Source organism: Dryas octopetala, chromosome 3 (genome assembly GCF_963921425.1).
Source record: "Dryas octopetala chromosome 3, drDryOcto1.1, whole genome shotgun sequence".
Taxonomy (NCBI): Eukaryota; Viridiplantae; Streptophyta; class Magnoliopsida; order Rosales; family Rosaceae; genus Dryas; species Dryas octopetala.
Window position 1 is genome coordinate 16,219,641 of NC_141368.1, and position 13,288 is coordinate 16,232,928.

General features: G+C 33.6%; 1 protein-coding gene across 1 annotated transcript; it reads left to right on the top strand.

Annotated features, from left to right (window-relative positions):
- The first annotated feature begins 7,847 nt into the window (after positions 1-7,847).
- On the top strand, positions 7,848-11,281 carry LOC147291366 (Nucleotidylyl transferase superfamily protein). The gene is made up of 5 exons (XM_086236972.1): positions 7,848-8,289; positions 8,756-8,808; positions 9,473-9,608; positions 10,314-10,489; positions 10,628-11,281. Exons 1-5 carry the CDS (start codon positions 8,072-8,074, stop codon positions 11,137-11,139), a joined length of 1,095 nt encoding a protein of 364 aa, XP_086093098.1. The 5' UTR covers positions 7,848-8,071; the 3' UTR covers positions 11,140-11,281.
- The last annotated feature ends 2,007 nt before the right edge of the window (positions 11,282-13,288 follow it).

Consider the following 13,288-nt stretch of genomic DNA (forward strand, 5'->3'; position numbering starts at 1 on the left):
ACCTTTTTTTACAAAAGCTCCTTTTGATAGAAACACCCAAATCTTCCATCCTTTTCATGGCTGGCTTTTGGGTCATGCATGTTTTTCATTTGTTAACCTTATCTTCTTTGAAGCAGCGCAAGACTACAGACTAAAAAGTAGTTTCTGTATCGGTTGCATGCAACTTGCAAGTTCAATGTTTGCTAGCCGACCTAAACAGGTGTCAAGGAGAAAGAGAGTGTTGGTCATTCGAAAATCTAAAGTGGTCAACAACAGAATTCAATTCCATTACCGAAAATCTTTTTTTTTTTTTTGAATTTTTACATTTACCATACGTAGATTAACTACCACCTCAGGTCCTCAGTACTGCTAATAAGTAATGTACGTAGTAGCAATTCATACATGCATACATTCCACATGCTACAAGGGTTGATGGGGAGAAGTGTATAATAAAGAGTCCACAAATGACAAATCACAGAGAAAATGACATTACATATCAGGCTAGCTTACAATGCAATATTAACAAGAAATTAACGTCCATTTAAATTTTGATATTATTGGCTTGTAGGTCTTTAATTCTTTATCAGGCTTACATTGATCACTCTAATTTGTCACTACATATCGATAAATTGCTAGGTTGTTGGCATAATATTTAATTAAAGCATTTATTATATATTCAGTAGTGCTAGATATCCCATATTTTTATATCATAATTTTATACCACTTTATATGACGGCAACTTACATGGCATTCATACATTGGACATTAAAAAATAAAAATAAAAACTCAAAAAGAAAAAGAAAAACTTTGTCCAATAAAATAATGACACGTGAGATGATATAAAAATATAGTATAAGAATATGGTAAATATAGCATTATTCTTATATATTTTATAATTAATATAGATCCTCAGCATTGATAAGCAAATTAAAAAAAAAAAAAAAAAAAAAACATGTAAAATTCTAGGTTGAATTAGGGCAAAATGGGAACAAACCTAATTTCTATATGTTGATAAGGATGATCGATATGTAGTAGCAGGCTGAGTAGGAGTCAGACGAAAGCATCAATGCAAGCATACTTGACTTGAGCATGAGTGACTGAGTGAGTTGTTGGTCGGCCCAATGATTGTGTATATGCTTGGGCTTGGCCATGTCCTTGTTGAGGAACTCCATTACCAACTTCTTCAGTCCTTGGGCCCTGGCGCCTGACTCTCAGGCCCATGGGCCCGGCCCCTTTAATTGCTTTTCAATCAAACAAACACCAATGCTCTAGAGGATCAGGTTTCTACTTCTACTAGATAAGAAACAAATAAATAAAAACAAGAGTTCATTAATTATTAGATACTGACAAATTTTTTTATTATTCAAACATACTCAAAGCCTCATAATTTCTTTGCGGGCCACCTTCTACAGATCTTAGTATTCTTGTTCTCGGTTTGTATCAAACCATTTCTCTCTCCTCCTCTTTTCTTCCCTTTCTCTCCTTTTATCTCTCCTCTCCTTTGTCCATCTCTCTATTATGTTGCAAACGCGAAATCTTCATCAAAGAAATTGGGTACCAGTGGTCCCTCCAATTAATTAAATTGGTTCATATCTCTACAATTTTAGCTTTTTTTTTCGTCAACCTGTACAATTTCAGCTAAAAGGTTCAAATCCTAAACCAAAAAGCATTTATTTAAAGTTTTTTTTCTTTAGTTTCTTTTCTAACATTCTTCTGAGCCACTTAACATAATTAGTAGATACTGACAAATTTTTTTATTACTCAAACACACTCAAAGCCTCATAATTCCTTTACGGGCCACCTTATACAGATTTGGGTGTTCTTGTTCTCGGTTTGTATCAAACCCTTTCTCTCTGCTCCTCTATTCTTCTCTCTCTCTCTCTCTCCCTTTATCTCTCTTCTCTCCTTTGTCCATCTCTCTGTTATGTTCCAGACGCCGAAATCTTCATCAAAGAAATTGGGTACCAGTGGTCCCTCCAATTAATTGAATTGGTTTATATCTCTACAATTTTAGCTTGTTTTTTGTCAACCTCTACAATTTCAGCTAAAAGGTCCAAATCCTAAACCAAAAAGCATTTATTTCAAGTTTTTTTTCTTTAGTTTTTTTTTCTAAACATTCTTCTGAGCCACTTAACATAACTAGACCTAGAGTTTCAGAAAATACTCATATCAAGTGTTCTACACCACTGAAACTGCAGTTGTAAAAACTGCAAGTGAAACTACAAGTTGCAGTTTCAAAAGCTGAGTTTTAAAAAAAATTAAATAAAATAAGAACTCATATCAAGTGTTTTACACCACTGAAACTGAACTAAACAAAAAAAATCAAGAACCTACTACTATTAAGGAAGACATGGGGGTGGAGCTGGCTTCTCTGATAACTTTCAGGGCGTTGTTATTGTGAGGAACTTGACATGTTCTTCGGCTTTGGAGGGTAAGAGAAAGTGGAGGGGAGCCAACTGACCTAGATGTTACAATAAAGTGACATAATTGTTAAATATTATAAATAGGTGTATTATATGTTACAAACAATAAGTGTAACCCAAAGTAATTAATTCTAAAAACAATAACAACAGCACATTGTAAACCCTTTCCCTTGTAATACATAACACTGGCTTATGAAGTAAGTGACCCCTCCCCGACAAGTATGCACGTGAACATGTAAAAGTTAAGAACGTACATATTGTTGTCTTATTACGGATAGGCTAAAAAGGTTAGTAGTAGTCCCTAATCAATTTTCAATTCGCAATAAAGAAATCTAAATCAAAAGAAACAAAGAGTTAATTATACAATTACTTATGAAATTTAATCTCATTACAAAATAGATTTGTCTTTTCATAAACTACACTAAAAAAATTATGTATATACCTTGTCAGTGGTGACTTATGCCGACCTCCAAATTAGATCTCCCTTTATCGGCTTCAATAATTGTTGCATAAGAGAGAAAGACAGAGATAGAGTGAACGAAAAAGAGAAAAAGAGGAAGAGAGGAAATAGGCAAAGAGTTGTTTGAGGGAGGAGAGGGGGGAAAGAGGTGGTCAAGAGAGGGGCCGCGTGCAGTAGGAGGGAGAAAGATAGAATGAGGGAAAGGTGCGAATTAGGATTTAGGGTTTATTTCTTTTATATTGCATGTTCAAAAGTTAAAACTAGAATTTAGTGTTTTTTAAAAAAATGGTAGGTATTATGAGTATTTGGTAGGTTATGAATTGAATTCCCCTAAAATCAAACTAAGACAAATAGTATAGGCATGTGATAAATAAATTGGAGGTTGTGGATTAAGGTTTGGAAAATTTCATAAAATAATCCATTTTAGTGAAGACTACTCCTTTAACCATAAAACAAGAATCATTATTTATATGATTCATTTTAGATGGGAAATAACTAATTAAATTTGAGTCGTGTCGTGCTGTCCAAACCCATTTAAGTTGAGTTCATTCGTGCTTCATGCCATGTTTAGCTAATACCTAGGCTCGACAAAACTCACAGTCCGCAACCTATTTGTGCTTGTACCATGCCTAACGGGTCCACCCACAGGCCTTTTTATTTTTTATTTTTTTATCTTAGGTTATTTTTCTTTCTTACAATCTAATATTAAGATTGTTTTACTTAGAAAAATGAATTTTTTGTTGAAAATTTCATTAAACAAGTAAAAAGTAATGTTATGCAAGTCATGCCTAGTGTAGGCCAATTTCGTGCTCATGTATGCCATGCTTAACTCATGTCGTGCTCATATCATGCCTTGCACCCGCACCTTGGCATCTTTGGCTTTAAAATTTAATAGTAGGCTAGAAAGGTTAGTATAATCAATTTTCAATCAAAGTTAGTAACTTATTATTCACAATAAAGAAAACCAAATCAAACGAAAGAAAGAGTTAGTTATACAATCACTTTTGAAATTTAATCTAATTATAAAATAGATTTGTGTTTCGTAAATTATATATACCTTGTCTATTATGATAAGATCGCCGATCTCTGAATCAAGTTTCCTTTTTTCGACTCCAAATCATCTAATATTAAGAGTTTCCCAATCCAATGAATGTTGCATTGAAAAACTCTAGGGTATGACTTTGGAAGTGTCAGAATATGACTTGGGATGTCACTAGGTACAATTTGAAATGCATCAAGGGTATAAACAATTAAGGCTTATTTACTAGTTTGCCCCCTGAAAGTAACTTCAAACCTCACTTTACCTCCTAAGGTTTATTTTGTATCACATTATCCCCTAAAACTAATTCTCGTGTATCACTTTGCCAACTTTTAATTTTTACAAAGTTTGGAAATTAATTAAAAATAGTTTCGGACTCAGAAAAATACACGAAAAAATTCCTACGAACTCATATTGACTAGTTTTAATTTACTATGAGGTCAAATTACCATTTGCCCTCTGAGAGTTTCCAGAAAATTTGGGAAGTCTCAAATTTATTTCTAGAAAATTAAAATAAATTTCACTCTATAAAAATTCTAAAATTTTCGTAAAGTCTCGGAAAAATTCTCAAAAATATTTTGGAAATTACCAAAAACCCTGTTTTAGAGAATTTTTCCGAGACTTTACGGAAATTCTAAAATTTTTCTAGAATTTATTTTATAGAGGAAAATTTATTTTTCTCTAAGACCGAGAGGTCTTTTGGGTAGCAAGTGTTCACAAGAAAGGTAGTGTTATTGTTTGAAAGACCAACTGTACAAACCTTGTAGTTTTTAGAATTCAGGAGATTATGCTATGAATTTCCAAAGAGTTTAGAGTATTTTATTTTTCTGGAAACACTCAGATAGAAAATTAGTAATTTGACCCCATAGTAATTAGTACTAGTCAAAACGAGTTCGTAGAAAATTTTTGTGTATTTTTCTGAGTCTGGAGCTATTTTTAATTAATTTTTAAAGTTTGTAAAAATAGGAAGTAAGCAAAGTGATACACGAAAATTAGTTTCAGGGGGTAATGTGATACAAAATAAACCTTAGGGGGTAAAATGAGATTTAAAGTTACTTTCAGGGGGTGAAATAGTAAATAAGCCAACAATTAAAATGTCTCTAGCTACGAACTGAAATTCTCAAGGAACGACTTGGAATGTCCTAAGAAACGACTTAAGATGCTTTAAGGCAGGACTTGAGAAACTCTAAGATATGACTTGGGAAACGTCAAAATATGACTTGTGATGTCACTAGGTACAATATATGAAATGCATCAAGAGTATAAATATTTAAAATACTTCAAATTACGAATAAGATTCTTAAAAACGGTTTTGAAAGTCCTAAAAAACGACTTGAGATGCCCTAAGGCAAGTCATGTCTTGTTTCTTCTTAAATCATATCCTAGAGTTTTTCAATTCGTGCTTTATTTTACTTGTTTACTCTTAAGTCATTAGCCAATGGCCACTTATGTGGTATGGGGCGAGTAACCGGTTAACGACTTAACTTTCTAATTTGGGCGGTTAACGATTTAAGAGTTAGAACTAAGAAGTTAGAGAATTGAAAAAAAAAAAAAGTATATAAACTAGTTTATATGTTTATAGGTAATATTGAATCATTGATTATGTTTATATATAAAGAAATTAAGTATAAACTAGTAAAAAGAAACTTCAATTTTTTGCTCCACATGATTTTAACGTAGGAACAAAGCCTAACATCAACTTACAGTTACCACTACACCATTCCATAGTTTTGTTATAAGAGTACATAGAAACTTTATTTAAAATTTTGAGGAAATTATAGATTTGGTCCATTTATTTTTTATATAGTTCAATTTTGGTCTACGATTTTTTTTAAGTTTTATTTTGGTCCATTAATTATTTCACTTGTTCAATAAAGGTCCAGATTTATTTTTTCAAATTTGTCCCGTCATTTACCCTATCAAATCTCAACCAAATTCAGCAAACATGTACTTGTTTTAAAACTATGCATCTCATATTTATAACTGTATAAAGATCATTCAAATCGGAGTTCTAAAACTCAAGATAATTGGCCACAAAGTAATGTACCCGAAAAACTACCAATTTTTCCTATAAAATTTTCAGATATTTCAAACTTCACCAAACTTCAATTCTCTTTAATTCTAATATTCCAAATTAGTTCCTATAACTAAGAAATGATGAAATATAACTTAAACTTCAATTATAATTGAAGAAAACACAACTAAAAGGATTTAAAATCATAACTTAAAAAAGATCGTGGATTAAAATTGAACTAGGTATAAAATAAGTTGATCAAATTTGTAATTTCCTCTAAAATCTTTTTAACTTATCTATTTAATATAAATAAATTTGAGAGGAAATCACAAATTTGGTCAACTTATTTTATACATAGTTCAATTTTGGTTTACGATCTTTTTTAAGTTATGTTTTGGTTCACTAATTGTTTCACTTGTTCAATAAAGGTCCATATTTGTTTTTTCAAATTTGTTCGGCCTTTTCCCCTATCAAATTTCAGCCAAATTCAACAAACATATACTTGTTTTAAAACTATGCATCTCCTATTTACAACTATATAAAGATCATTCAAATTGGAGTTCTAAAACTCAAGATAATTGACCCCAATGTATGGTACCCGAAACTACCAATTTTTCATAAAAAATTTTCAGATTTTTAAAACTTCACTAAACTTCAATTTTCCTTGATTCTAATACTCCAAATTGGTTCATATGACTAAGAAATGATGAAATATAACTTATACTCAAGGTGTTAAATTTTGAAATTTTCGGCGAAATTTCGATTTTTTGGGGTGTCGAAATCGAAACCCATATTTGTTAAATTTTCGTGATAATTTCGTCGAAATTTCGCCGAAATTTTCGGCGGTGAGATCTGGTTTTGGGTTTTAGAAGGCTGGGTTTTTGGAGAAAATTGGAGCAGTGGCAGGGGGCGGCAGGGGGGAGATCAAGGGAGAAAGAGGGGGTGGCGGCGGCAGGGGGAGATCGAGGGCAGGGGGCGACGAGGCAAAGGCAGGGGGGCGATGGCAGAGGGGCGACGGGGCAAGGGCAGGGAGGTGACGTCAGGGGGGAGATGCAGAGAGAGAGAGGATGAAGAAGACCTGAAGAAGAAAAAACAGGGGAGTTGCTGGAGCCTTGGGGGAAAAGAAAGGAAAGGGAAATGAAGGAAAGAAAAAGAAGAAAAAAAAAAAAAAGGAAGGAAAGAAAAAAAAGAAAAAAAAAAAAAAGGAAGGAAAGAAAAAGAAGAAAAAAAGAAAAGGTTTGGGGCCTTTAGGTAATTGTAAAGAAAAAAAATGGTTTGGAATTTCGTTTGACCGTTTTAGAGTTTCGTTTAGTTGTTTTTAAATCCTAAACTAGTAAATTCTAATATATATCTATATAAAAAATAATTTAAAATACTCTAAAGGGCCTAAACTTTAATACCATATACCATATCTTAAACAATATAAAATATATAGGGTTTAGTGTACATATTATAGAATATAGGTAATATACTAATTTCATTTATTCATTATACTAATTTTATTTAACAGTATTTGTTTCTAGCGTGTATTATATTTATCTTATATCACATGAAACCTACTATATAATTTGGTTTCTTCAATATTTTTTATCAATTTAGTAGATAATATGATAAATAAACATATGATAAAATTTTATTCAAAATTTTCGTATTTTAATAGTAATTTCAATCATTTCAGTCTAATTTTTGTCTAAATTTAAAAATTTTTGTCGAAATTTACTCAAAACCTGAAATTTTATTTCTTGCTTATACTTCAATTATAATTAAAGAAAACACAATTAAAATAATTTAAAATTATAACTTAAAAAAAATCGTGAATTAAAATTAAAAAAAAAAAAATCGTGAACTAAAATTGAATAAATTATAAAATAATGGACTAATATCATAAATTTTAAGTAAACCCTTGGACTTATCTTATCTTCTTCTGTTTCTTCCCAGCCGCTGCAGCAGTTTCTTCTTCGTCTTTCTTCAGTTTTCCGCCGCCACAACAGAGCTCTCTTTCTGTCTCGTCGCATCCATCTCGCTGCCGTCGCTGTCTCACCCATCGCCGACCGACAAAGCCGGTCAAGCGAGTTCCGGTCGGTAAACATTCCGGTACCGGTCTCGGTATCCAAAATGGCCTACCTCGGGGGTCTGGTTGGGTACACCGGTTTATAATGTTGAGTGGCGGCGTCTCTCCGCAGCTTGGGCTTGGTTTTGTGTTAGGGTTAGGGTTAGGGTTTGGGTTTTGCAACACCAGAATGGCCGCCCAGCTACGATGCCCCTGGCCTCTCAATCTGAGACCCTTGCCTGCTCAGCGTCAGAGACTGCCTTTTTGCTCTATCATTCATTCCAAATCTCCCCCCGACATTCCCACACTCTCCCATTGTTTCAGGTACTGCCCTACTCCTCATCCTATCCCATTCCATTATTTTATTTTATTTTTAATGTATAATTATTCATTCAATTATGCAATTCACATGTTCCTTTAGTTTTGATTGTTTTTGTTTCATTTTTTATTCTTCACTTTCCTTAAAAATTTTATCTTTCTGATTCTCATTATTATGGGTGCAAATTGCTTCCTTTTTTTTGTTGTACATATAAAAATTTCTTGTTATAAACTATAATTATTTTCTCTTGGAGCAAAGGTTAGGTGTAAAATCTGATAAGACCTTCAGAATTGAATGGGATGTCATACAATCAGGTGGAGTTGGGAATTACAATGTAGGAATTAGCATTGATCAATCAATTCAATTCTACCTAAGATGGTTTTAATATTGAAACCTTCAGATACACACACAAGTATGTATATGTATGCATGTTTGTATGGTCAAAACTCTGATTCGTTTTCTTTTGCAAAGCCAAAGAGAAGACGAACGTGATCTTCCCTCCGAAGGATTGTCCTCAGTGGCAGGTTTCTTTCCACCTGTTTCCCCATTTTGCTTTTCACCAGTATTTCTTATCACATTATATAAAGAAGCTTGTTACTTATTGTAATATTGTAAATTATAACACTAATATCTCTGTAAGAATGTTTTTAGGAGTGTCATGTGGTGGAATTCCTTCTAGCTGCTTCTTCAAGTACCATATCATCTTTATTGCTTGTTGTCTTTCTTTTACACTGTGTCTTTCAGTAGCTTGCTGACCCTATACCTTACAGATACCAATAATGGCTAGGAAAACAAACCTACTTAGCCAAGTCTAAAGTCAATTAGACCAACTGCTGAGCAAAAATGGGGACAAAAAATATTTACAGAGTCAGAAAAGTACAAAGATTTCTTTCCCCAAGATATCTGCAAAACTTATCCTAAAAACAGTATCTTTTTTAGAGGGAATGCAACTCTTGTGGTTTATATACTTCCATATTTTCATTTGGGCCTCATAGATTTTGAACCTATATTTTGGTTGTACAATGCGTATCCCTTATATCCTCATGTATATAGGCTTTCCAGTAAGTTTTCTTCTCCTTAAAGCCTTGTTTATATATTGATAATTACAATTTGTTTTATTCTTTGGTGCGTTGTCAGTGTATTCATCTGAAGACATGTAACTTATTGCTTTTTTGTTGTCATTCCTAGGAGGAATAGTTGCACTGGGAAAATTTGATGCCCTTCACATTGGTCATCGAGAACTTGCAATTCAAGCATCGAAGGTTGGACCTCCATTTCTTTTGTCATTTGTAGGAATGGCAGAAGTACTGGGTTGGGAACCTAGGTATTGTTGCTGTACACCCTCGTTCTTTGCTATTGTTTGTTTGAACTGCCTTCCTCTTTTTGTTTTGGGAAGCATTTTTCAGTTGCTTTTTTGTTTATTTCTGTAATAGACTCATGTAATTGATGTTATCAAAATCACTTTTTAATAATGGTGGAGGTTAAGAGGGTTGGTAAGACTCCTTCCCATATCTATCAAAATCACTTTTCTCATGCTGAGAATGTGAATTACACTCTGAACCTGAAACTATGAAGTGAGCTTAAAGCCCAAAATTTGGGGGCAGGAAACACAGTTTGCTTATTAATTGCACCCCTGTTATTCAGTTTTTGTAGCTGAATTTGGATTCAGAATACCTTTTACAAATTATGTCTGGCTAGCATCAAACCTGCAATTAGTATTTATTTGCTGTTCTAAAGGCTTTGATTGGAAACCACGTAATAAATTACCTATTTAATCAGTATATTTTTATTGTTAAAGAAGTTATACCAATTTCATTAATCAAAGGGAAGTTTGAGTCTAAGTACTAAGAATATTCTGTAATTTCAGGATCCTTTTTTTGTTTACTTAATTTGATTGGCTTCATTATTGATATCTTTCATTGAACCTGATTTACACATTGGAACTCTATTTCCTCATTTGTGTGGTTCTAGTTTTGAATAGAAATTCATTTTCAGTTTATTTAAATTGGGATCTTAATTAATTGAACAGGGCTCCCATAGTTGCCCAATGTGATCGAAAGCGGGTTCTTTCCTCTTGGGCCCCCTATTGTGGTAACATAGCCCCTGCAGAGTTTCAGATTGAATTTTCAAGTGTTCGACATCTCACTCCAAGGAAATTTGTTGAGAAGTTATTGAAAGAGCTTGGAGTACGTGGGGTAGTGGCAGGTAAATTAACTTAAAGGAATCCATTGCAGATTATTCTACTCTTGTTCCTCTGTATGACTCAAACATGCCCTTCTGAAAAGGACTCAAACATCCCCTTGATAGGCATTGAAATAGATTTGCTATGGGTAACTGTGGCAGGTGAAAACTACCGATTTGGATATAAAGCTGCTGGTGATGCAGCAGAACTGGTGAGGTTGTGTGAAGAATATGGTATGGGGGCTTATATCATAAATTCTGTTATGGACAAAAACCAATACTCCATAAATATAAACTCGAGTGATTTGAAAGACAGAGGGCAAGTCTCATCAACTCGTGTTCGTCGTGCGCTTTCCGTAGGAGATATGAAGTATGTGTCACAACTTTTGGGTCGGCAACATCGTCTGATATTGATTGCAAAAGACGAAGAAGGATTTCCTTGCAGCAAACATAAATTGTCTGTTCCAAAGTCGTGTTTGTTAAATCTAGCTCCAAAGGAGGGCCTATATGAGAAGTGCTGTCTTCTAGTTGGTGAAGAAGACTTAGTGCCCTGTAGTGTAGTTATTGACACAGCATATATCCATATAGAAATGGATGAGGTAGGTATATGTAATATAGTTGGTACACAGGAGTTGAGGCTCTTACGTATTGAATTTGGTGATTGGAAATCTTGATGAGTATGTTTAATTCATTCCTTTTTCCTGAATCCTCATTTGATTTCTGAAAGGAAAAAGAGTGGGTACTCATACTACTGGGGCCATGCTTAATTTTATAAATCATAAAAATAATATATATACAGACATAGCTTTTACATCATTATATGATGAAAATAATTTGATTTGATTTTGTTATAATTTTACCAGTGCTCTGAATGCTGAATGCTGATGCAGATACTCATATCTCAGACGTCCGTTAGTTATTCGTAAGAAACAGCATATTCTACAAAGTCCAAAAAAACCGATGATATAACATATGAAAGAATTTTATATTATGGGCATCCATCCATCAACAATTCAATCACTGTCGTTAACTTTCCTTTTTCCCAACAAAGGGAACTGCAGTGTCAAATTCATTACACGTGGCATTTGCGAATTTATCAAATTCTTCATCCTTTTCAAAGTCATCATGGCTGAGAGTCTCAAAACCAACCTGGTGGTAAGATTGAAGAGCACATTGACTTGCTTATGAGCCATTTGGCTGATTGGTTAGAAGAGGAACATGGAAAGAACCTGGTTTTTCATACTTTTAGCAACACTGGATGGTTGACGTGTGTCCACTTTCCCTTTCTATCTCTTACTCTTGAGCATACTCTCAAAGATATGAAATCTCCCCATTCTCTTATGTAACCATTTTTCATGATTTGTTGCTTGGGTTTCACGTTACAGGTATGGGGTAATTTTGGAGAAGTTCCAGATGCACCATCCTTCTCTGAATGGGCAGGATTCGTGGCTGCATTGTGGATTCTGCACCTGTTGCAGCACCTGATCCACAGGTAAATCATAGTTTTCAGTTGTGTAAAATATTTTGTAACAGAATCGCAAGAGCAAAAATTATCCACTAATGTTAATTTAACAGAAATTTATGTGTGTACTCTATTTGGCATCATAGAAAGCCTTCTGTTGTCATTCATGTGTATAATACAATACTGTAATTCGCTTAATATTATTGCAACAGCAGAAATTATCAGTATGAGTCTATGACCATGCCCAAATGTTGTAAGGATATCTATAACAAAGTTGACCAGTTGAGTTTTTCTGTGTAATCTGATTTGGGTAGAAAGTTGACAAGTTAGTCTGTTGCTTGCGAATGTGAGAATCGGCCGGCCCTTGCACTGCAGTAAAGTTGTTACAAATCGATCACAACCTTTGTAATTGTGGATATGATGTTTGATATTCAGTATATAAAATGCATGCCTCATCACCTCATATTTCATCTCAGCATTGACATGGAAACTTAATTGATTAATTTATTGAAACCTTAAACTACAAGAAAATATTCATGCATTCCAAATTCCAAGGCCAGCTTTCGATGACCTGACCTGAAGCATATATGGCATGTACGTAATGATTTGACTTTTTGTGTCTATTGGAAATGGATATATATGGATATGCCTTATCAATCATACATAGCTATCCAGCCTAGCTTGCCACATGATCATTGAACTGCTCCTTATTCCCCAGAATATATCCCCACCCCATAGCTAGTCACACAATTTTCAAAGAAAAGAGAATTTTCTCATTCATTAATTAAGGACAAGAATTTTTACATATGCTGTGGTACCATCTGTAATCGTGTTGAGCTAGCTCTTAAACAATTCCTAGCTTAATTTGCATAATAATTACAGAATTTACTCTACCTGCAAATCTGCAATAACAAAGCCATCATCTCATTAATTACTTACACATTAATCCATTATATAATTAATGATTGGTTCAATGGTTTAAAAATTAAACCAAGGGAAGGAATTAATAACATGCTTTGTCTCAATTTTGAAGACTCGGTTTCAGGATCAGATGAAATATGATATTGAATAGCAGGAGGATCAGGTAGAAGTAGTGATCCCTTTGGTGATCTCTCAAACGTGTATTCTAATGCTGCTGAGTTGCTTGGCATTCCAATAACTTGTCCTCTCTCAAGTGAAGTGCCTTTCATATTTGATGATGGATTGATTGATCAAGTAGCTAGCTAGCAAAGGAATTGATCACTTAATTGCTGTATTGATTGATTAGTATTGCTTAGTAATGATGAGGTTGATGATGAATTCTAATTGTATTCTACATATGTATTTAAATTTACATGTCTAAAGCTGTGTATTTTCAGAAG